This window comes from Aspergillus oryzae, chromosome 3 (assembly GCF_000184455.2).
Source record: "Aspergillus oryzae RIB40 DNA, chromosome 3".
NCBI classification, from domain to species: Eukaryota; Fungi; Ascomycota; class Eurotiomycetes; order Eurotiales; family Aspergillaceae; genus Aspergillus; species Aspergillus oryzae.
In genome coordinates this window covers 1039071-1058865 of record NC_036437.1, presented here as the reverse complement: position 1 = coordinate 1058865, position 19795 = coordinate 1039071, and the positions used below count along the sequence as shown (strand labels likewise).

General features: G+C 48.9%; 9 protein-coding genes across 9 annotated transcripts; 4 read left to right on the top strand and 5 right to left on the bottom strand.

The window, feature by feature from the left end:
* Window positions 1–1696: 1696 nt before the first annotated feature.
* AO090023000413 (PHD finger protein) lies at window positions 1697–2126 on the bottom strand (the record flags this gene model as incomplete). The annotated part of the gene is made up of 2 exons (XM_023235582.1): window positions 1697–1815; window positions 1868–2126. 2 exons carry the CDS (start codon window positions 2124–2126, stop codon window positions 1697–1699), a joined length of 378 nt encoding a protein of 125 aa, XP_023090590.1.
* Window positions 2127–2587: 461 nt separating this feature from the next.
* On the top strand, window positions 2588–3445 carry AO090023000412 (formyltetrahydrofolate deformylase; the record flags this gene model as incomplete). Its single annotated transcript, XM_001820911.1, has 1 exon — window positions 2588–3445. One exon carries the CDS (start codon window positions 2588–2590, stop codon window positions 3443–3445), a length of 858 nt encoding a protein of 285 aa, XP_001820963.1.
* Window positions 3446–3544: 99 nt separating this feature from the next.
* On the bottom strand, window positions 3545–5004 carry AO090023000411 (ammonium transporter; the record flags this gene model as incomplete). Its single annotated transcript, XM_001820910.3, has 3 exons — window positions 3545–3650; window positions 3708–4543; window positions 4597–5004. 3 exons carry the CDS (start codon window positions 5002–5004, stop codon window positions 3545–3547), a joined length of 1350 nt encoding a protein of 449 aa, XP_001820962.1.
* A 2349-nt stretch (window positions 5005–7353) lies between these two features.
* AO090023000410 (uncharacterized protein) lies at window positions 7354–9197 on the bottom strand (the record flags this gene model as incomplete). Its single annotated transcript, XM_001820909.3, has 8 exons — window positions 7354–7554; window positions 7609–8016; window positions 8067–8436; window positions 8489–8647; window positions 8698–8754; window positions 8808–8875; window positions 8924–9017; window positions 9067–9197. 8 exons carry the CDS (start codon window positions 9195–9197, stop codon window positions 7354–7356), a joined length of 1488 nt encoding a protein of 495 aa, XP_001820961.3.
* A 1122-nt stretch (window positions 9198–10319) lies between these two features.
* On the top strand, window positions 10320–11758 carry AO090023000409 (M20 family metallopeptidase; the record flags this gene model as incomplete). Its single annotated transcript, XM_001820908.1, has 5 exons — window positions 10320–10421; window positions 10470–10852; window positions 10901–11290; window positions 11346–11473; window positions 11529–11758. 5 exons carry the CDS (start codon window positions 10320–10322, stop codon window positions 11756–11758), a joined length of 1233 nt encoding a protein of 410 aa, XP_001820960.1.
* A 1426-nt stretch (window positions 11759–13184) lies between these two features.
* On the top strand, window positions 13185–13916 carry AO090023000408 (uncharacterized protein; the record flags this gene model as incomplete). The annotated part of the gene is made up of 2 exons (XM_023235581.1): window positions 13185–13517; window positions 13914–13916. 2 exons carry the CDS (start codon window positions 13185–13187, stop codon window positions 13914–13916), a joined length of 336 nt encoding a protein of 111 aa, XP_023090589.1.
* A 1572-nt stretch (window positions 13917–15488) lies between these two features.
* AO090023000407 (uncharacterized protein) lies at window positions 15489–16359 on the top strand (the record flags this gene model as incomplete). The annotated part of the gene is made up of 3 exons (XM_023235580.1): window positions 15489–15892; window positions 15933–16248; window positions 16321–16359. The coding sequence occupies 3 exons, from the start codon at window positions 15489–15491 to the stop codon at window positions 16357–16359; spliced, it is 759 nt and encodes a 252-aa protein (XP_023090588.1).
* A 475-nt stretch (window positions 16360–16834) lies between these two features.
* AO090023000406 (DUF3237 domain-containing protein) lies at window positions 16835–17439 on the bottom strand (the record flags this gene model as incomplete). The annotated part of the gene is made up of 3 exons (XM_001820905.1): window positions 16835–17054; window positions 17117–17197; window positions 17258–17439. The coding sequence occupies 3 exons, from the start codon at window positions 17437–17439 to the stop codon at window positions 16835–16837; spliced, it is 483 nt and encodes a 160-aa protein (XP_001820957.1).
* A 609-nt stretch (window positions 17440–18048) lies between these two features.
* On the bottom strand, window positions 18049–19795 carry AO090023000405 (uncharacterized protein; the record flags this gene model as incomplete). Its single annotated transcript, XM_001820904.1, has 3 exons — window positions 18049–18375; window positions 18446–19323; window positions 19393–19795. The coding sequence occupies 3 exons, from the start codon at window positions 19793–19795 to the stop codon at window positions 18049–18051; spliced, it is 1608 nt and encodes a 535-aa protein (XP_001820956.1).

Sequence of the window (19795 nt, the reverse complement as noted above, 5' to 3'; positions counted from 1 at the left end):
GGGACTAACGCCTCCAGTGGGAGATAATAATAGATAGTAATAGTGAAAGAATTTCCTGTGATTTTTACACCTAGAATGCTTCATAGTTGAATACAAACCGCAAAATAGGGAAGTAACACTTGTAATATGTCGATTCCGGTGTTCTGTATGTGCTTATTTACAATTTTCCGTCCGGGTATTGGCGGGTGGGAATGATCTCTGGCCACGAAGCTGCCATATTTTGATATTCTCCGCAAGACCGAGCAACCTGTCTGCGATGTCCTCCTCCTGGAGCTGAACGAGACAGATTCAGTCGGGCTGGAGAACTACCTCTGTTACGGGGAGGGTCAGATGGGGTTGAGTGTTTCGTCGCGAGGGTTCGTTCCGCTGTCTGATTCATGATCGGTCGTGGAGGTTATTCAAGGCATCATTTAATGTGATAAGAACACCATTAGCATTGAATCATCGGCGCCAGGAAATCTAGATGAGCCGCGTAACCGACCCAGATAATTTTCTCTTGTTATTCCTTCGCCAGAGTCTAGATTAAATATTATCCAATGATCTCCTCTCTGTTAATCTAAGTCTTATATTTATCAAGCATGCTTTCAGTTCTCAATACACATCCTCTTATCTACTTTGTAAGAGGGAGGTTGTCCAGCTGCTAGGTTTATATAGTTTAAGGCAATGGCAACTGTTACTCTTATACCAGTACAGAGCAAGATTATTCTACTTATATAGCTGCTTCTCCACTGCTGACCCCGTAATAGGGGGACAAAAAACCTTGATGTGATGAGCCAGCTGTTTAATAAAAGGGTCCATAACATTGCGCGTTAAAGAATTGACTTTGCCCGTAACCCAGACCCTATGTCCGCTTTTAATTAAACCACACTTGCCCACCCATATTACTACTTTATTTTTGGACGGACAATATTCAGAAAATGTTCTACAAATGGTTCAGTCACCGAGCATTGTCGACAGCTTTTGTTTCTACTCTTGCAAGGCTGTGGTGGACTTTTTTTAACTCGCTGCGTAAGCCAGTGACTTCTGATTCCAACTCTTGATTTTTCACCTTTAAGATTGTGATCTCCTTAGTACACGCCCACCTTTTAGTTCCCTCAGCTATTAGTCTCTGTAGTTCATCCTCGGCCATGCGCGCTCTTTCAACGACCCGTCGAGATAAGGCTAGCTCGTTGCGTTGAATATTTGATTCCTGATATACGCGGTCTAATTCAGACTCGAGGTCGGAAATCTTCTGTTGAAGCAGAGGTACGCCTTCAAGTTCACGATATACAATCGAAAGTGCAGAGTCGACCTCCTGCGGCAGCGTGTTAAATTGAGATTTTCGTGGCGTAGAAGTCGTCGATGATATCTTCGACGTCGTCATCCTTTGGGTCTGTTTATTTGCCCTCTCGACGGCAGCCGGCACGCGATGAGATGTTTGTATATGGTCGTGGGTCGACCCGGGCTTTAGTGTCCTGCCCTGACCTGGATGTGTCTGGGTAGCGGCTTGGGCATTCTGGCCCCGGGGTTGATCATCGGTTTGTACAGCTTCGGCGGTCGCCCTAATTGATCGACTTTGTGGTGTCCGAGAAGGACGATCAATGTCGCCTGGCGTCAACACAGGTGAAGCCAGAGGAGTAATGATGGGTGGATTTATATGTCATCCGCGCCATACACAAACAGCGCAATACCACCGCCGAATGTCATGTTCAATCGATCAGTAGCTGCCAGTGGGCTCACATGACTCATGATACACCCGCGTGCACGTGTCACAGGGATCTAAGTCGACTGGTTGATAACATTCATAGCAGAGAGTGCTGTGTGGACTTTCCCTTCCTAGCAAACGTCGGTCAGCCTCACAGCACTGGGCTTGCGTTCTGATTCTTACTTCTCCATTCTTTATATCCACCTTCGGTAGTAGCAATGGGCTCATATGCCCCGAAGAATTTGTAGGTAATCGTAGGATGTCGCGACTGGCCGGAGTTAACATCTAAATCATGTTGCTTTTCCGCTGGGGGAGAATCTACCGCAGCGCGGAGACGTTTACGGGCCTTTTGTGCTGCCTGTGCACGAATTCTTTTGAAGGGCATTTCGCCTTCTGCAACGGTGTCTGACCAGCGTGTATTAGGCACCAGAGAAATAGGCATTGTAAATAGCGTCGCTAAGGCTGCTTCTGCAGGGGCTTGTTGACAGCCATGGTATGTCTCCGATGCGCTGACTAACCGCTGCCCTGCTTTGTCAACATCGTAGAGTCTTTCGTATCACGTGATGTAAACTTGTATCTCTGTCGTGCTCGTCCTACATTAGTTTTCGCTGCGAGAGAGTGTTGAGAGTGCACCGAGACATTCAATTTCGCTGACGCTATCACCTCCCAATAACTAGCACAATTATATAGATCCTGTCTCATTGTGCACGTGGTGATAGAGGAGCCAAACGGTTGCCCCTCCGAATTAAGCCCTAATCTTATCAATCAGTCCCGCCTTAGTCAGCGCCGCATTCGTCACAAAATCTCGAGATCGACACGCAAGACGCAGGAATCCGTCCATACTCGAGCGCATAACCATCGATCCCTCCAATTCAACACGGGAACCCTCGATTCAACATCAGAATGACTGGCTTCATCCTCACCCTCTCCTGCCCCGACCGCCCGGGTATCGTGCACGCCGTGACCGCGTTCCTGGTCCAGCACAACCTGAACATCATTGACTCATCGCAATTCGGCGATCCGACATCGCACCGATTCTTCATGCGCACGCATTTCTCCGCCGACAAGGATGCCAGCAAGAAGAACATCGATGAGCTGCGCGAGGCCTTCGAGCCCACGGCCAAGTCCCTCTCCATGGACTTCCAGCTCGTCCCCGCCACCCAGAAGCCCCGCGTCCTGATCATGGTCTCCAAGATCGGCCACTGCCTCAACGACCTCCTCTTCCGTACCTCGACCGGCCAGCTCGCCATCGAGATCCCCCTGATCGTCTCCAATCACCCGGACTTCGCTACCCTCGCGGCCACCTATAACATCCCCTTCGTCCACCTTCCCGTCAACAAGGATACCAAGCCCCAGCAGGAGGCCCGCATCCTGGAGCTCATCAGCGAGCACAACATCGACCTCGTCGTCTTGGCTCGCTACATGCAGGTCTTGTCCCCTACCCTGTGCGAGGCTATGTCCGGCCGCATCATCAACATCCACCACAGCTTCTTGCCCTCGTTCAAGGGCGCCAAGCCCTACCACCAGGCCTACGACCGCGGTGTCAAAATTATCGGTGCCACCGCGCACTTCGTCACCAGCGATCTGGATGAGGGTCCCATCATCGAGCAGAACGTTGTCCGCGTTAACCACGGCATGAGCCCCAAGGAGTTGACCCACGCTGGCAGCAACGTCGAGAGCAACGTGCTGGCCGCCGCCGTGAAGTACTTCTCCGAGCGCAGGGTGTTGCTCAACGGACACAAGACTGTGGTCTTCAACTAGACGCTTCCTGGATATATATGTATATATGCATCAAAAGCTGGAATAGACAAAAAGGACGAATAAATGAAAACAACCTTCTACAGTCAGGTCAGGTCCACTCTAAAGCCGAACACCCTCAAAAGGATGATAATCCTCCTCTCCCTCCCACTGCGCAGCATATAATGACTCCCCCATCTGCGACGCATCCATCCCGGCAATAATATCCCTAAAACCCATTAGCATACTCCAATAAAAACCCAAAGCAGAATAGAAGAGAACATACTCATCCGTCCCTAAAACCTCAAACCCAGGAACACAGTCCACCAAAGCATACAGCACATAGCTCCCCCCAAAACTCCACACAAACCCAATAACAGCCTCGACAATCTGAATCCAAAGCTGTCCCCAATTCCCATCAAACACCACACCCCCCTTAATAATCGTCGACCCATCATACGCCGCAACCTCCCGTCTAGCAAACAGACCCGTCACAATAGTCCCCAGAAATCCCCCGAGACAATGCGTAGCAAATGTATCCCCGTTATCCACCCATCGCAGTAGCGCAGCCCGCTTCGTGAACTTAATCCGCAGCGCCTGGCGACCGAGAGAGGCGCCGAGAACCCCGAACCCGACCGCGGTGGTCATGTCGATGAATCCCGCGCTGGGCGTGATGAGGACGAGTCCTGCGATCGCGCCAAGGAAGGTGCTGTCTAGGCTCCATTTACCGGTTTCGTAGTATGTGAGGCTGGCCCAGGTGAGGGCGCCGGAGGCGGCGCAGAGGTTGGTGACGCAGGCGGCCATGACGGATTTGAAGTTGAGGGCGAGGGTGGTGCCGGCGTCGAAGGCGAGCCAGGCGTTCCAGATGATGATTAGGGCGAGGAGTTGGCAGAGGGTGTTGTGGGGTTTGTGGAGGATGAGGTGTTGGGGGGTGCGGATTGGGGATCGTTTGGAGCGGAAGAGTGGGTAGGAGAGGTAGAGGCTCATGGCTGTTGCTGTTGCGCCGCTACAGATGTGCACTGGTGTGCCGCCGGCAAAGTCGAGGGCGCCGAGATTGGCCAGGAAGCCATTCTCTGACCAGACCATGTGGGCTAATGGGGCATAGATGAAGGTGCACCACAGCTGGGGTAGGGTTAGTTTCTGCTGGAGTCGCGTTTGGTAGGAGGGATACGTACGAAGATGAACGGGATTAGTGGAAGCAGTCTGCCGCGCTCGCACGCTCCTCCGATGGCGATTGCGCAGACCGTGGCGCAGAAGATTAGTTGGAATTCGGAGAAGAGGATCTCGGGGATCGATCCGACCGGTTCAGCAAGGACGCCAATATGGAAGATTTTACTGAAACCGCCGAATACACTGTTGCCCTCACCGTAGGCTAGTGAGTATCCGAGCATCCACCATTGAATAGAACAGACGGCTACTGCTAGGAGGCCTGGGTAGAATGAGGCCAGGCTGTTGTAACGCGTCGAATAGCCCGAGTAGGCGAGACCGACTGCCGGGATAATCAGCCAACAGAAAACACTACATACTAAAATGAAGAGAGTGTCTGTTTTCGAGCAGGCCTCCCAGGCAGCCTGGACAGACATTTTGTCGCTCTCGACGAACTGTTCTAGGTTGCGACATGAGCAGAGTAGTCGATAGAGGGGAAGCTTAGAGGACTCATATAGTTTGTATAGGTCTCTAACGTGCTGATAAGAACCTTCAATGCTGACACATTTGATTGGGTTTTTGTTATCATATCGAAGGGATCATCGAATGTAACATCGACCTGCATTGCATATTGACCAATCCTGAGCGGAGCGCGCTATCAGTGCAGCCCTCCTGCATAACCGCGGTAAGGGAGCCATGCACAGCAGCATTGGCATGCAGAATCAGCTTATTGGCCTAGATAAGGGTGGCATTGCATTAGCAACCTACAAGAGATCTGTGGCATAAAAAGGGTATCCCTGTCGTGCCACTCCGTTTGTTACCATTAAAATAGCGCTCAGTGAGTTGAGGGACCATCTTCTTACTAAACAATTCAATTAACGTAATCCACGGGCGAGCGGCCATCCCGGGCGAGCGGCCACGTCAACCAATTTCAACCACGCTTGAAGAATCTATATATTTCAACCACCAACTATGCCACCAAAAGCAGCTAGAAAACTAAAAGATTCTATTAAACAAGAAGATAGAATTCTACTAGCAATTTCAACTATTAAAAAATAAGAAATTCGCACTATAGCTGAAGCAGCACGTATCTATAATATTCCACGTACTACCCTTCAGAGACGCCTAAATAGCCATACTTTTCGAGCCGAAACGCGCGCCAATGGCCATAAATTAACTCAAAATAAGGAGAATTCGCTGGTACACTGGATTCTATCACTAGATCAGCGTGAAGCACCTCCTCGACCTACTCATGTACAAGAAATAGCCAATATCTTACTTTTAAAGCGTGGTTTTAGTGATACTCCTACTACTGTTAGTAAAAACTAGATATATACTTTTATTAAACGCCGTGAGAAGTTAAAAACTCAATTTTCTCGCCGCTATAACTATCAGCGCGCTAAATGCGAGGATCCTAAGCTTTTACGTAAGTGATTTGAGCGCGTATAAATCACTATAATATAATATAGCATTCAACCGGACGATATCTACAACTTTAATAAAACTGGCTTTGCAATAGGCTTAATATCTACTACTAAAGTAGTTACTCGAGCTGAGTTAGCTGGTAGACCTTTTTTTCTATAGCCAGGGAACCGGGAATGGATCACTTCTATTGAGTGTATTAGCTCTAGGGGGTCTCTTCCACCTTGTTTTATCTTCAAAGGCAAAGTCTATATTGAGGGCTGGTACGAGATGGGTCTACCATCAGACTAGCGTATAGAAACGAGTGCAAATAGCTGGACTACCAATAAGATAGGTCTACGTTGGCTGCAGCAGCTATTTATACCTTTTACTGCTAGCCGTACGGTTGGTCGATATCGGCTTTTAATACTCGATAATCACAATAGTTATTTGACACCTCAGTTCGACAATATATGCAGTCAAAACGATATTATACCACTCTATATACCTGCGCACTCATCTCACCTACTTCAGCCGCTTAATGTAGGCTGCTTTGGCCCCCTAAAACGCGCGTACGGACAGCTGGTTGAGAATAAGATAAGATTAGGCTTCAACCACATCGATAAACTTGACTTTCTTGAAGCCTTTCCTCAGACGAGAGCTCAGATATATACTACTAATAATATCTGCAGCGGTTTCTCAGCTACTGGTCTTATTCCTTTCAATCCTGAGCGTATATTATCTCAGCTAAATATTCAGCTAGAAGCAACATCTCCAGGTAGTAGATCTAGTAGTAGGTCTACTAATTCAGTACCTAAAACGCCTTATAATCTAAAGCAACTACAAAAACAGGAAACTACACTGAAGAAGCTGCTTAGAGCTCGTACAAAGAGCCCTGATTCGCCTACTAAGATTATAATAAAGCAGCTTTTCAAAGGCTATGAACGAGCTTTAAATGAAGCTACTATTACAAAGTAGAAAGCCAGAGAACTACGCGCCGCGCATGAAAGAATGCTTAAAAAGAAAAAGCGCTCTACTAGACAGCTACCTATAGAATCAGGCGCTTTAGTTTAGGAAGCTCAGAAGCTTATACAAGGCAGAAATTCTACTGTAGAGCCTATAACTACTGCCTCAGTAGATATAGACGCTCCGGTAGAAAGCCAGCGTATATGTGCTCCACCAAGGTGTTCTGGCTGTAATATACTAGAATATAAAATTACTCAGTGTCCTAATTGTCAGACTATTTAAATTTTTTATAGAAATGCACATTTTTCGGTGTTTTGAATAGCTTCATTTCTAGGAGGTGCGTAGAATTCTGGTGTGGTGGCCGCTCGCCCGGGATGGCCGCTCGCCCGTGGATTACGTTATGTAAGTCTAGTCAGTGATTATATGACATAACGGAAGCTTTCAATTTCAAGGTCCGTCTTGTTCGATAGCCCTTGCATCCGCTCCTCTTCCTCAGTTAACTCGGAGGGAGCACCATACGCCGCGTCTCGGCGTTTATTCTCGAAAATATAATAAACGTACAAGCAAATCAGGAAAAACGCCCCTAGGGCGAGACCAGAAATGGCAGCCTTCATACCGGTCTAATCACTGGTTAGCCTCTGTTTGTGCATACGTGATTTTGAGGACAAACTCACAGGATAATGGGGTTCCTCAGAGGAAAGGAAGAATTGAGGCCCAACAATATTCCCTACACAGTAGGCCACAAACATCAAGGCACTCGTCGTACTTCGCTTCGTGAACCCGGCCACGTTGGAACTGATGATACTAAGCGACAGGGGAATGTTCACCGCAAAGACAGCCCCTAGAGCCAATCCAGTCAACCGGCCCTTTTGGTTATCTTCATCCAATTTCCAGACGAGGATCATGCCGACTAATGAGACTGTCGTGTTGAAGATCATCATGAGGATTCGAGTATTAGGAATGGCAGTGGCGACGCCGGCGGTGATAAGCAAGAAGACGATCTGGGCACCACCAAGAGGCATTTGCATCAGAAGGGACTTGAGTTGTGTGAAGCCGAAGCCGTTGATAATAATTGAGGAGAACTGTCCGGTCAGCAAGGATTAAGAGGACACCAGAAGCTGGAACGACATACACTGGTGACACCTCCATTGCACAAGTTGACGGAGAATGTGTACAGGACAAGAAACCACGTTTGTGGATCACGAACGGCAAGCCATGCTTGGTTCCATTTGAAATCTCCGCCCTCCATTACACCGGTCTTGTTCTTGAGGGTCCGCTGCACAGCGATCGTACGCTCAGTCTTGGTTAAGAATATCGCTTTCTGTGGAGCGTCGGGAAGGAGTATAACGAGGAAGATCGATATGGCGGCAGTGATGGCACCTAAGAAGAGGAAGAGTAGCTGCCAACTCTCAATGGCATTAACCTTGATAGTCCCAATGCCATAAGCAACAACACCACCGATGACGGTGGAAACACAGTTGCCGAAGAACCATGCGGCTTGTCTATGGAGGTGTTAATTTATTGACATGAGATACCCAATGCTAATGTGCTTACCTTGCAGGCTGTTCCTCTCGCTTATAGTACATTCCAGTGATCAGAGCAAATCCTGGAGCAATGGCAGCCTCACCGACTCCCAAAAAGAACCGGGCGGCCATTAAACCGCCGAAGTTTTTCGCGGCAGCATGGCACATAAGAACTCCTCCCCAGACCAGCCTGTGAGCTGTTAGCAATGGATGGTTATGGACGTAGGTAGAGAGACGAACACCGAGGCACTGAGATATTTGGCTATGGGAAGGCGGACAATAAGGTAGGAGCTTGGCCTAATCACTAGTTAGTGAGCTGAGAAGGAGTATGGGCGCTGCGAACATCATACCAACTCCACGCAAAGTATCCGAAATAGAAGATCGCTGAGGACCAGGAGTACTCCGTCCCTTGTAGGTCCTATCAAAGTTAGCACCATAGCTTAAGTATGTGACTGATGGTTCATACCAAGTCTTCTCTTAGATTGAACAATGTTGCTTGACTCAAAGCCAGTTTGTCCATATATTGCATCATATAGCAGATACCCATTAAGGGGATCAATCTAATTGTATGAGTTTCTGAGCCTGTATAATCAATATCAAAGTACTTACATCAAGTCTAGCTTTAGCAGCACCTTTCTCTCCTGCTGTGGGGTGACATCCATCCCCAGCATCTGTCCCAGGTCGACATCTTTGGTAACTGACATCTCAGGCTCAAGCTTCAAGTCATCTATCTCGGGCATTGTCCCTGGGGGAACATCGTGTTGCTTTTCCATGGTATCTCGCAATCCAATTTCTCGAGTTTAGTGGAACGACAAAATATCCTCTCGAGCTGTGAGCCCTTTTATGACAGGTATGCAAGGCATCGGTAGCAATTTTCGGGACTTGAAAGATTGCCAACAGCGGAAGATCGCACACTATTTCCGCACCTAGAACATGTTAATTCGACCTAAAAACATCCAAGCATTTCTCACATTCACCGGATAATAAGGTAATTAGTGAGTCAGCTCTTAAAGATAGCGAACTAAGACAGATAGGATACACAGCGGAATTGACATCTTGGATAGCGTGGCACCCAATACCGTGGGTCCATATGAAATCCTGGAGGTATAAATTCATGGCGAACCCACTTTATTGCCGGTTAAAACCCAACGATTCGCCCCATGGAGCAGCAGCGCCACTGGAAAGATACGAAGTAGGGCTTCGTCGGCAAATCCACCAATGTCCGTCCCGAGCTCGGCAAATGTCCAACCTAAAACTTGCGAAGGTTATCAAAAGATTCAACACGCTTTCCCTATCGTGTGGATCAAAACTACTGCAATGGGCATTTAACAGGCCCTGCTGCAGCTACCCCGCAAATTCAATCGTGCGGAGAGCGTACATCTAGAAACTTGAGGTGGCTCACACGAGGACTGGGGCTGTTTGGATACCCACATCTCCACTCTTGGCTTCGGCAAATTGGGGAAGGAACTGGTTCTAATCTGCCGAGGGGGCCAGTGATAATAAAGATAATGGCAAATGCGCATTTCGTTAACACTGATATCATTCATCATACCGTTAGTCATCAAGTTTCACCCCTGATAGCCTGCTTATTCTTACCAGATAAGGGCAATGATAACATATCCGACATGTGGGATGCAAGCGATGGAGCCGACGTGCAGCATGATAGGCAATGGCGTCGGCGATCTATCCTATCAAAGGGTCTTCTGAGGCGAAATTCCGACTCATCCTTACAATTAATTCCAACCGAGGCATAGTCATACCGTGAAGGGTGTTGTAGACGAACAATATATAATGGTCTCCGCTAGCGTTAGGCAACTGACAGCCTCCGCAGAGTACGCGTACAGATATCACAGACTACCACCATGGCAATTATGCAAGCAAAGCCTAGTATTGCGGACATCAAGGCATCCGTTGATGCGGCGTTAGAGTCGTTACAGACAACCTTAAGAGAATTGAACCGAGAGGTATGTCTTTGCTCTTTACGTCATTTATCCCATCCGCTAATTGCGCAGATCTGGTCCAATCCAGAAACAGCATATGAAGAGTATAAAGCTCACGACGCGATTTGCGACTTCCTCGAAGCACAAGGATTTACCGTGACTCGCCACGCATATGGCCTGGACACATCGTTTGAAGCCATCAGTGGCTCTGGCGGACGGCTGATCAATTTCAATGCCGAATATGACGCACTCCCCGGCATAGGTCACGCCTGTGGCCATAACCTGATCACAACGAGCAGTGTCGCTGCTTTCTTGGCACTTTCTGCTCTTCTGAAGCAGTATGGCATCCCTGGTCGTACTCAGCTGTTGGGCACACCGGCCGAGGAGAATGGTGGTGGAAAGGCTAAATTGATAGATGCTGGGGCTTATAAGGGTGTCGATATCTCATTGATGGCGTATGTACCCCTGACTCTCTATCATTATATGATACTGACTCGGTGTAGGCACGCTGGTCCCCAGAAGCTCTTTCCTGGTGTTGACGCCACTGGGGTGGGCGGCGTCTTGATGAATGCCCGGAAACAGATTCACTGTGAGTTTACTGGGAAGAGCGCCCATGCTGGAGGCAACCCTTGGGAAGGCGTCAATGCGCTCGATGCTCTGGTGACCTCTTATAATAACGTTGCTGTCCTACGGCAACAGCTCCAACCGGATGAACGTGTTCATTGCGCCTTTTTGGATACGCCTAAGGTAGCCAACGTCATCCCAGCTTATACCAAGGCCTATTGGCAAGTTCGTAGTCCGACTTTGAAGGGCTTGAATCGGTTAATGGCCAAGGTACGCAATTGCATTGAGGCAGGCGCGTTAGCGACGGGATGCGAAGTTAAGCTCGTAGAGTACGTACGCCTTCTCCCGAGCTTTTCGTTGGAGCTAAGCTGATATAAGCAACAGAGATGAGCTGTACACCGACATTAAGTTAAACGATACCTTGTGTGAACGTTATCAGACCCACATGGGTAGCTACGATCGAAACGTCCTAAAGAGTCATGAGAAAGTCTTAACGGGGTCATCCGACATTGGTATTCTACACTTCACTCTTTCCTCGGTTATGTCAGTTACTAATGACTACCACAGGCAATGTCAGTTATATTATGCCCACCCTCCATACCATGTTCGGTATACCAGGACCAGATGGATCGTTTCCTCACCATCCGTCATTTGCAGCAGCGGCTGGCACTGATGATGCTCATGTTGAGGCAGTGGTTGTGGGCAAGTCGCTGGCCATGATCGGATGGGAAATGATCACGGACGAAGCTCTGTTCAAACAGGCGAAATCACAATGGGAGAACTGTATCCAGGAATAAACATGCATATTCATATTATAGCAAATGAGGATCACTCGACCGACAAATAATTAGCCCAATTGACCTTTATCGGGAGAGAATAGGTGAGATGGGCGAGAGGGGCATAGCATCATAACTTACAGCTAGATGTAATCGTCTAGGTAGGAAATATGTAAAGAATGGTTTTTATTCAAAGAAAGTTACTCTCAACCGCACATTATCCATATCAGCCAAGTCTATAAAATTGAGTAAATTTTAGGTAGGGCCTTTGTTAGTGCAAGGCGCTTCGAAATAGTAAGCTTGACATATCAGGTTAACTTTCTTTTGACCTTTTGATTATTTGTTATTATTCCGTGATATAAAGAAACGTGGGCGAAGAAGTTTGTCCATTGAGCAGGCTGCTGTGCTGCAGACGGTTAGCTTTGAGCAAGTTCAGATGCAGCATGGGATAGTGCTGTCACTCAACTAAGTTCGAATATTTTGAAAGCAGTGGATGATCTTGACTTCCTGGATTTAGGCCCGGAGAAACTTTCGTTTTCCAAGGAAGGTATTCTTTATCCTGAGTTTCCCAATACGCAAGGAATTGCTTGATGGGCGTAATCTAGAATATATTATGGATTCTTTCATGTAGCTTCCTCAGCTCGGTAGATGCATCATCCAGAGATGAGAAGACTATGAGAAACTGCAAATCGCCAAGTACTATACTTCTGATATATTCTCCTTTGATATTTGCTACAGGGCTCGATTCACTTCAACAAGCAGGCTCTTCGCGCGTCTTCTCTGATTCCATGCGGAAGTGATATTGATCTCTGGAAAGATGACAACCAGCGTCATTAACCCCGAGCGCTCGAGAGCGTGGACTTGAGAATATATACACCGGGATACTTGGATGAATGGCAGTCCACACGCATAGGCCGAGCGTCACTAGACATATTAGCAGGATATCTAAGGTCTGTCATTTCTGGCCCTGGACTTGAGACCTTGTGCATTACGCTTGATAGCCTAACTGGTCCTTCTGGGCGGACAACCGGCGACACAATCATTTAAGAGGGCAAGCTGCTTTGGCGGTGACGATCACTGGCGATCAACATTTCCTCGCGTTCTCTCGATACTCCGTACGTCCGTTTACGAGGGTTGTGGGGGGCACCACTTTAGAGGCTGCAGTTTAGCCGCCAAACCATCACACCCACGCAACTAAATCTATATTTACTTTTAAGGCCTCCAAAGCCAAGAGTTCAATTCACACGTTAGTGGGCACGCAGCCCCGAATACCTCAGGAATTGGTGCACAGGATGAACACCCCATGTGTCGTGTCTATGTATTTAATTAACAACATAGTCCGCGTTGTAGATTCAGCGATTCCGGACTAGAAGTTTACGTGCCAGTGCTTCAGCCGCTCCTTGAAAGCTCTGAGAGAAATAATATCGTCGACTTCGGGATATACGAAATGCTATACAGACCAAACACCCTGTGGACCTGGATCCTTCTAGTTTCCACATTCATTGAAGTGGTGGTGCTCATTGCTCTTGAAGCGTATATTTTGACACTCACTTTGCTTGGCACGAAACCTGCTGACCTATGGAACAGGGTAATATACACCAGTATTCGAAACAATGTTACACCCGTTGCTTGGGATATATCAGCATACAGATGCATACCCACTTTCTTCGTCTTGGTGACACTCTGGGTGGTATACCAGCTGCTCCTTGTCTATGACACATCGGCACACTGGGGTACTATCCAACTGATTGGTTTGGGCATATACTCGGCCGCATTAAGCGTATATAATGGCATTCAGTATGGTCAGCTGCGTGATATAGTAGAAGTCCTTATAGCCAATGCTGCCGTACGCCCGGGGTCACTACAGGGAATGTGGCCTCTGTTACAGGGGATGATGATTTCGATCATAGCCATACCGGTATCGTTCACTTTTTTAATTCTGTTCAGTGCGTGGAAGTTGTACGAAGAATTCGCCTGGGTTACCCTACGAACGGTGGACGCCGACAAACCAATGAGAAGAAGGTATTTATACTTGCAGGCAAGTAAACCTTTCTTGTATGCTGTGGTTGATACGGCTCTGACTTTTGCCCACTCATTAGCTACTTTTGTCTTTGCTTAAGTTCGATGGATTTTTTTACCTCGGATTTCTGCTACAACTCGCGATTGTACCATACAGTAAAAGCAGTCCAACTTTTGCCGCAGCGGTGGCCCTGATGCCCGTTTCTTGCTGTCTATTATTCATCACTGCGTGGATAGTAAGGAAACAGCATCGAGTTGGGACTATTGTTATCTCTGTGGGTGACCACCTTACCGTTGTAGGCTGACTCGCTAATAATCTGGATCAGGTCTTCCATCTTGCACTGATGGGCTTCTTTATATATATGCTTACTGCCTTCTCTATGTCCCCTTCCTACTTGGACTATCTCCAGGCCAGAAAGACATTGAGCTTTTTCGGGATCATAAACATTGTATTGGCGCTGGGTACAGTAACCGTGACAGGTCTGTGCTTCGTCCGTATGTCTCGGGCGGTGCAAAAGCTGGACTGCTCGGGGAAACCGTTGGGAGCGAGAGTTACTTGCGGTTCCGCATGAGGCGACATGACGTCGGGTCTGTTTTTTAACTATGGGAAGGACATGGTAACGGGGATTGCTGGGTTGGATGTATACTCTGCTGTAATTTAAACGTTGCTTTAATGTGCGATAATCACCCTGGACGATAGCGATAGCTGCTGGGAGATGCGGTGCGACTCTATCACTTGCAGGGCCCCATTAGGGCTGACGCCGGTCATGCATACAGTACAACGCTACTCAGACAGACCCATAAGCGCCAAAGACATGCAAATCAGTGTTCTTCAGCAATAAATAGAAATCTCAGAGAAGTAGAACCTATGCGGCCTCTAATAGACCGAAGAGTCGCTGACTAAGCTTTATCAGATCTTTTTCCATTTTCCGGCATCGCTTTTCCTTCTCTATCGTCACTTTTCCCGACAACCTCAGATGGTTTCCCGGTTGCCCTGCTACTTGGCATCCACTCGTTGCTGATGCCTCCCGGCTGATTGCTTGCTTTTGTAGCGTGGGCTCTTCAATCTATGTCGGGTCGGAACGCCCCTCGCTCAAAGAAAGGTATTTAGATACCTACCTACGTGCATACATTCCTTCTTATAGCCTGCTACGGAATGCTCGGCGTCCCGGTAAAATACTCAAACTAACCGCGACTTCGCCCAGGCTGCAGTACCTGCCGCCGTCGAAAAGTGAAATGCGGCGAAGAGCGCCCTGTCTGCAAACGCTGCTCTAACTTGCGACTCAGCTGTGAGTGGGGAGTTCCAGTGAAACGAGGCAAGTCCATCACTCCGGCGCGACAACTTCAGCCTCGATGGCCCAGTCGTGATGTCGCTGCCTCCACTACCTTCGCCGCTTCAACGATCGAGATCCCTCACCCACCCTTCGTGACCTCCCCTGGCACGTTATGGTACCCCTTAGACACTACACCCGACCTCACCAGTATCCCCGTTGGTTCGATATCCTCTCCAGGCTGGCTCGGCGTGCCCCCTTACCATCCGCCCCCGCCGCTATATCCTTCGCTATCTGTAACCGACTTCGCGTGTGCCAACTCGTTGGTGCTTTCCGAACATGATCAGAAGTATTTTCAATACTTCCCATCGTCCTCGTTGGTATTCTATTACATGAAATCGTGGCAATGGAGCAGTTTCTGTTATCTATACCAAGGGCCGGCCGCCACGAACAAGATAATCATGCGGATGATTCTCGCCTTATCCGCGAGTGATATGCACCGCAACGGTCTTATAGTGCGAACGCCCGGCCGGCCCACGGCGGAGGATCACGGTCGCTATCACTACGGGTTGGCCGTCAAGGAATTCCGCCAGTCCTTGGTGTCCCCGCGACAGGTCTCGCCCGCCGAGCTGGAGGCGATCTTCGCGACCATGTTTCTGATGGTGACATACGAATGGCAATACGGTCATTGCGTGCGACATCTAGAACTACATTTACAAGGGGTGAAGTCGTTGCTGGAATCTCACCCGGAGTTGTTCCAGATCAAGGACGTGAATAATGTGCTGCTGTCGATGGAGTCCGAGGAATCGAACGAGCCGGAGTCTCGGGTGTCATTCATTCCCGAGCAACTATTACTATGGATTCTGTAGGTACCGTGGCTTTCCTTCGAAGCCGGTCTAATATAGCCTCAGGTATATCGATGCGAGCTGTCAGCCCATGGGGTTGTCCGAATCGCTTTACGACTACGTGCTCCAGTCCGGGAACCCAGCCCTACATCCGGACCGACTATATCGTTGCGCCCGTGTATGGGGACGATGCTTCTGGGGTAAACAGTACCCGGACCAGGAAGTATCGGATGACATGGAGAATTACCGGGCTTTGGAACTATTACATGCGGGCATGTCGCTACGCCATCGAACATGGAAGTTGCTATTCGACAACATTCCCGATTCCGGCTACCAGGCAGAGTCATTCTTTAACGAAATAATGGCCGTCAGAGATGTATGTCCCCTTCTCATTCCGCACGAGACCAATCCTAACAGCTGCAGAAATTCTCCGATTTGTTCATCACAGCCAAATTCGCCGGCCCGGCCTCAATGCGACGCACGTTAAACACAATCAATATGGCTGTTAGCACTTTTTACGCGCAGATTCTTTTCCATCGGCGTTTACTCTGCCCCTCACAATCTCCGCGCACGCTTCACCGGCACGCCCTGAACAACATCCTCGAGATCACGCATAAGCAATACGCATCCGAGCCACGACTCATGCGTCGTCTGCACTGGCCAATCTTAGTCGCGGTGCTCGAAACAGACGATCCGGCGCAGATCGAATGGCTCCGTCAGCGCCTAGCAGAGCTGCGTCAGTGCCATACCGAGATTCGGTGGGCGAACGAGATTGTAGATGAAGTGCTCGCGCAACAGGATGCGACCAAAGGGGAGTACGTAAATCTGGCCGAATTTCTCCGCAATCGCGCGCCATCGTAATAAATTTTATGTGAGGGATACATCTTTATAATGTTCCTGCCATGACTGCTTACCATAAGATATATCATAGAACACTACATAGATTTAATAGCATAAATAATTCAAACAATATTCTCCAAGAAATACGCATCATAGGCAACCTCGCCTTTGGCTCTGGTCGCTCGCCCGACAATGACCCGGTTGTTCATCCATTTGTATTTTTCATGGCCGGTTTCAAGCTTGATATGCAAATGAAACCAGTATTGGTTGGGGTCCACTCCGTCGTCTCCTTCCATCAGGGCTTTCAAGACCTCAGGAGGCCCGGAACGAGTTCCCTCTGTCCTATATATAATGTCAGTCACCAAGGACACTCACAATGAAAAGATACGGGAATAAAAGCTAACCGAATATAGATATAAGCTCCATCATCACTCTTAAGAAGATAGTTCGTATTTACATGTGTCGTTTGATTCTCCTCAACCAACCTAAATATCATCCGTTAGTATCCCTATACACCAATAACAGCAAAACAACTCTGCACCTACATGAAATCCGCTCCACCAGGAACTACCTCTCCATTCAAGTACTTTCCTCTCACAGTACCGGATTTAATGGGCACACAGCGACGTCTACCGTAAGGTCCATTCCCGATCTCCATTGGAGGGTCGACGGCACACCGGAGAGTGAAAAGATGTGTTAGGGCTGGGGGCGGCGAGAGGGGCTCCATTTTGTTTTCACTATGTACTCCTTCCTTTGTGTGAAAATAGTTGTATAGCGAGAAATGGAGGGGAAAGAGTGGCAGGCTGGGGAAATGAGGAGAGGGTGGGTCAGAGAAGAGATCGGTTATATCATACTCCCGGGTTAGTTCTTCCCCGGTGTTCGGCTTTGTGGCAATAGCATTGCATAATGGTAAGTGTCTATACAACCTCGCAGGGCTTCTCTTCTAGAACACTTACCTATAATACTATGGTTACGTTTCACGCTTCAACCACAATTAAAAACCGATTAGTCTCCTCATTCGCATAAAAAGACCCTGTCTGATTTTGAGCAAGTTAATACAAAACTTTGCCCCCTCATACTCTACTGATAATACTCCGGCTGTGATAGCCCTAGCTACAATGCCAGAATACAAAAGTCGACAAGACTAGTAGTCTGCGCCACGAGAATAAACAGCAGAAAAAGCAGTCAGATATAATATTGAAAAATTAGCCTGGAAAAACTTTCAAGAAGTACTAAACATGTCAAAACATCGCCCCAAGTATACAACGCGCCCACAACCACCGAACCACTCATATCGTCCTAACAGCAGATAAGCACAAACTAGTGTAAAAGCCCACTAAGCCCTATTCTGAATATTCTTGTTCATTGCACGGACCTTATGGCCATAGTTGTAAAGCACATAGGGCACGGGTGCCATCACCGTAGCAATAATGCCCACAATGGTCAACGACCAATGAGCGCCTATGTTCTCGTACATCTTGATAGAAGCCGGACTGAGCGCACCGGAGATGACGTAGCGAGCAAAGGTCATGAATCCGAGCGCGGACGCTAAGTGCTGCAGGTATACGAAGATGATGTACATGTAGATTGTTGTGAAGATACAGACGAGGGCGTAACCGAATATCGTGGAGGCTATGATTGGGGACCAGATGCTGATGTCGCTCTGGAGGATTTTGTTAGTAGGTCATAGGAGGGGGGTCTGAATTGGGCTTGGAGGAGGGTTGTTGACCCACGTAGCACGTCCAGGCCATCCAGAATAGCGACACTGGCATTAAAATAGAAGCTCCCGCCATGGCCCAGTAGAGGGATACCTCGGGCTGCAGGGGTTTGCCTGCGGTCATTACGCTCGCGGCGGCCTTCTTGGTGAGGCTGTAGATGTAAGGGACCATAATGATCGCCACGGCAACTTCAGGCATCATTGCAACCCAGATGATGAAGGTTGAGCTGGCCGATATGCCATACGGCCTAGTGAAGATATAAGGGTAACCGTTCAAGAAAGTGAATAGCACAAAGTAGATGAGGACGAGGCAAAAGCTAAAGACCAGGATTATAGGCTCGGTCCAGACCATGAAAAACGGTCTATACACGTTAGCCAGCAGCCGGAAGTCTAGCGAGCTGGCCGATGTGTGCTCGGCCTGGTAGCGGTCGTCGCCGGTTAGCTCGCGCAGGTGTCTCGCGCGCCATTCCAGCAGCAGCGGACTACATGTTTCCGGTTGGGCAATCAGGACGAATACCAGGACGGCGCCGATGATGATCATGGATATCCAGTCGGCCGACTCGAAGCCGATCTCAGGTGTGTATGCGCCGATCACATGACCCAGGATTGGGCCGGTGTATGCACAGATGGTGACCAAGGGCAGGCCGAAGGGTATCTGCATGGGCGTCCAGATGTCGCCTATGGTCCCGCCAGCCACGGTCATTGGGGTCGCGGCGAAAAGGGCGCCGAAGAATCGGAAAGCGAGAGCGACGCCATAGCTGGGAGCCAGAGCTTTGGCCATAATGAACAGCATGACCACAACCATCGAGACAAAGTAGACGATATTGCGGCCGAAGGTTTCAGACAAAGGGCCGGAGAATAGTGAGCCCACGCCAACACCGATCAGGAAGATGCCTGCAGTTGTTCAACCAGTGGTTCAGTATTTGTTGGCCAAAAGCATGTGTAGTACATTGAGAGCCATACCTGTGCTCATCGATCCTGCCATCGGACTGACACCAAAGTGGTCCTGGAAGGCCTCTTGCGCAGGACCTTCGACAGATGTGGGAATTGTCAACGCGATGCCCAGACAGCAACAGTTTATCATAGCCATCCATTTCCTGGGCAAGCTCCAGACCTGGGGATTACTGGGGTCGTTGTCCCTCCAGCCCACCACGTAGACGGTGCTCCCATCGCCCTCCTGTGGGCGCGAGACGGTCACACCACGGACGAGGGCTGGGTCTATTGCTGCTGGCTTCTCTGTCGGATCCTTTGCGGCCTCGTTATCGCTACTGGTGGAAGTCTTCGCGAGCGACTCAGAAGGTAGCTTTCCTCGCCGAGCTTCAGCTAGGTCCTGCCGCAGGCGACGGTACTGGCGGATGGACTGCAT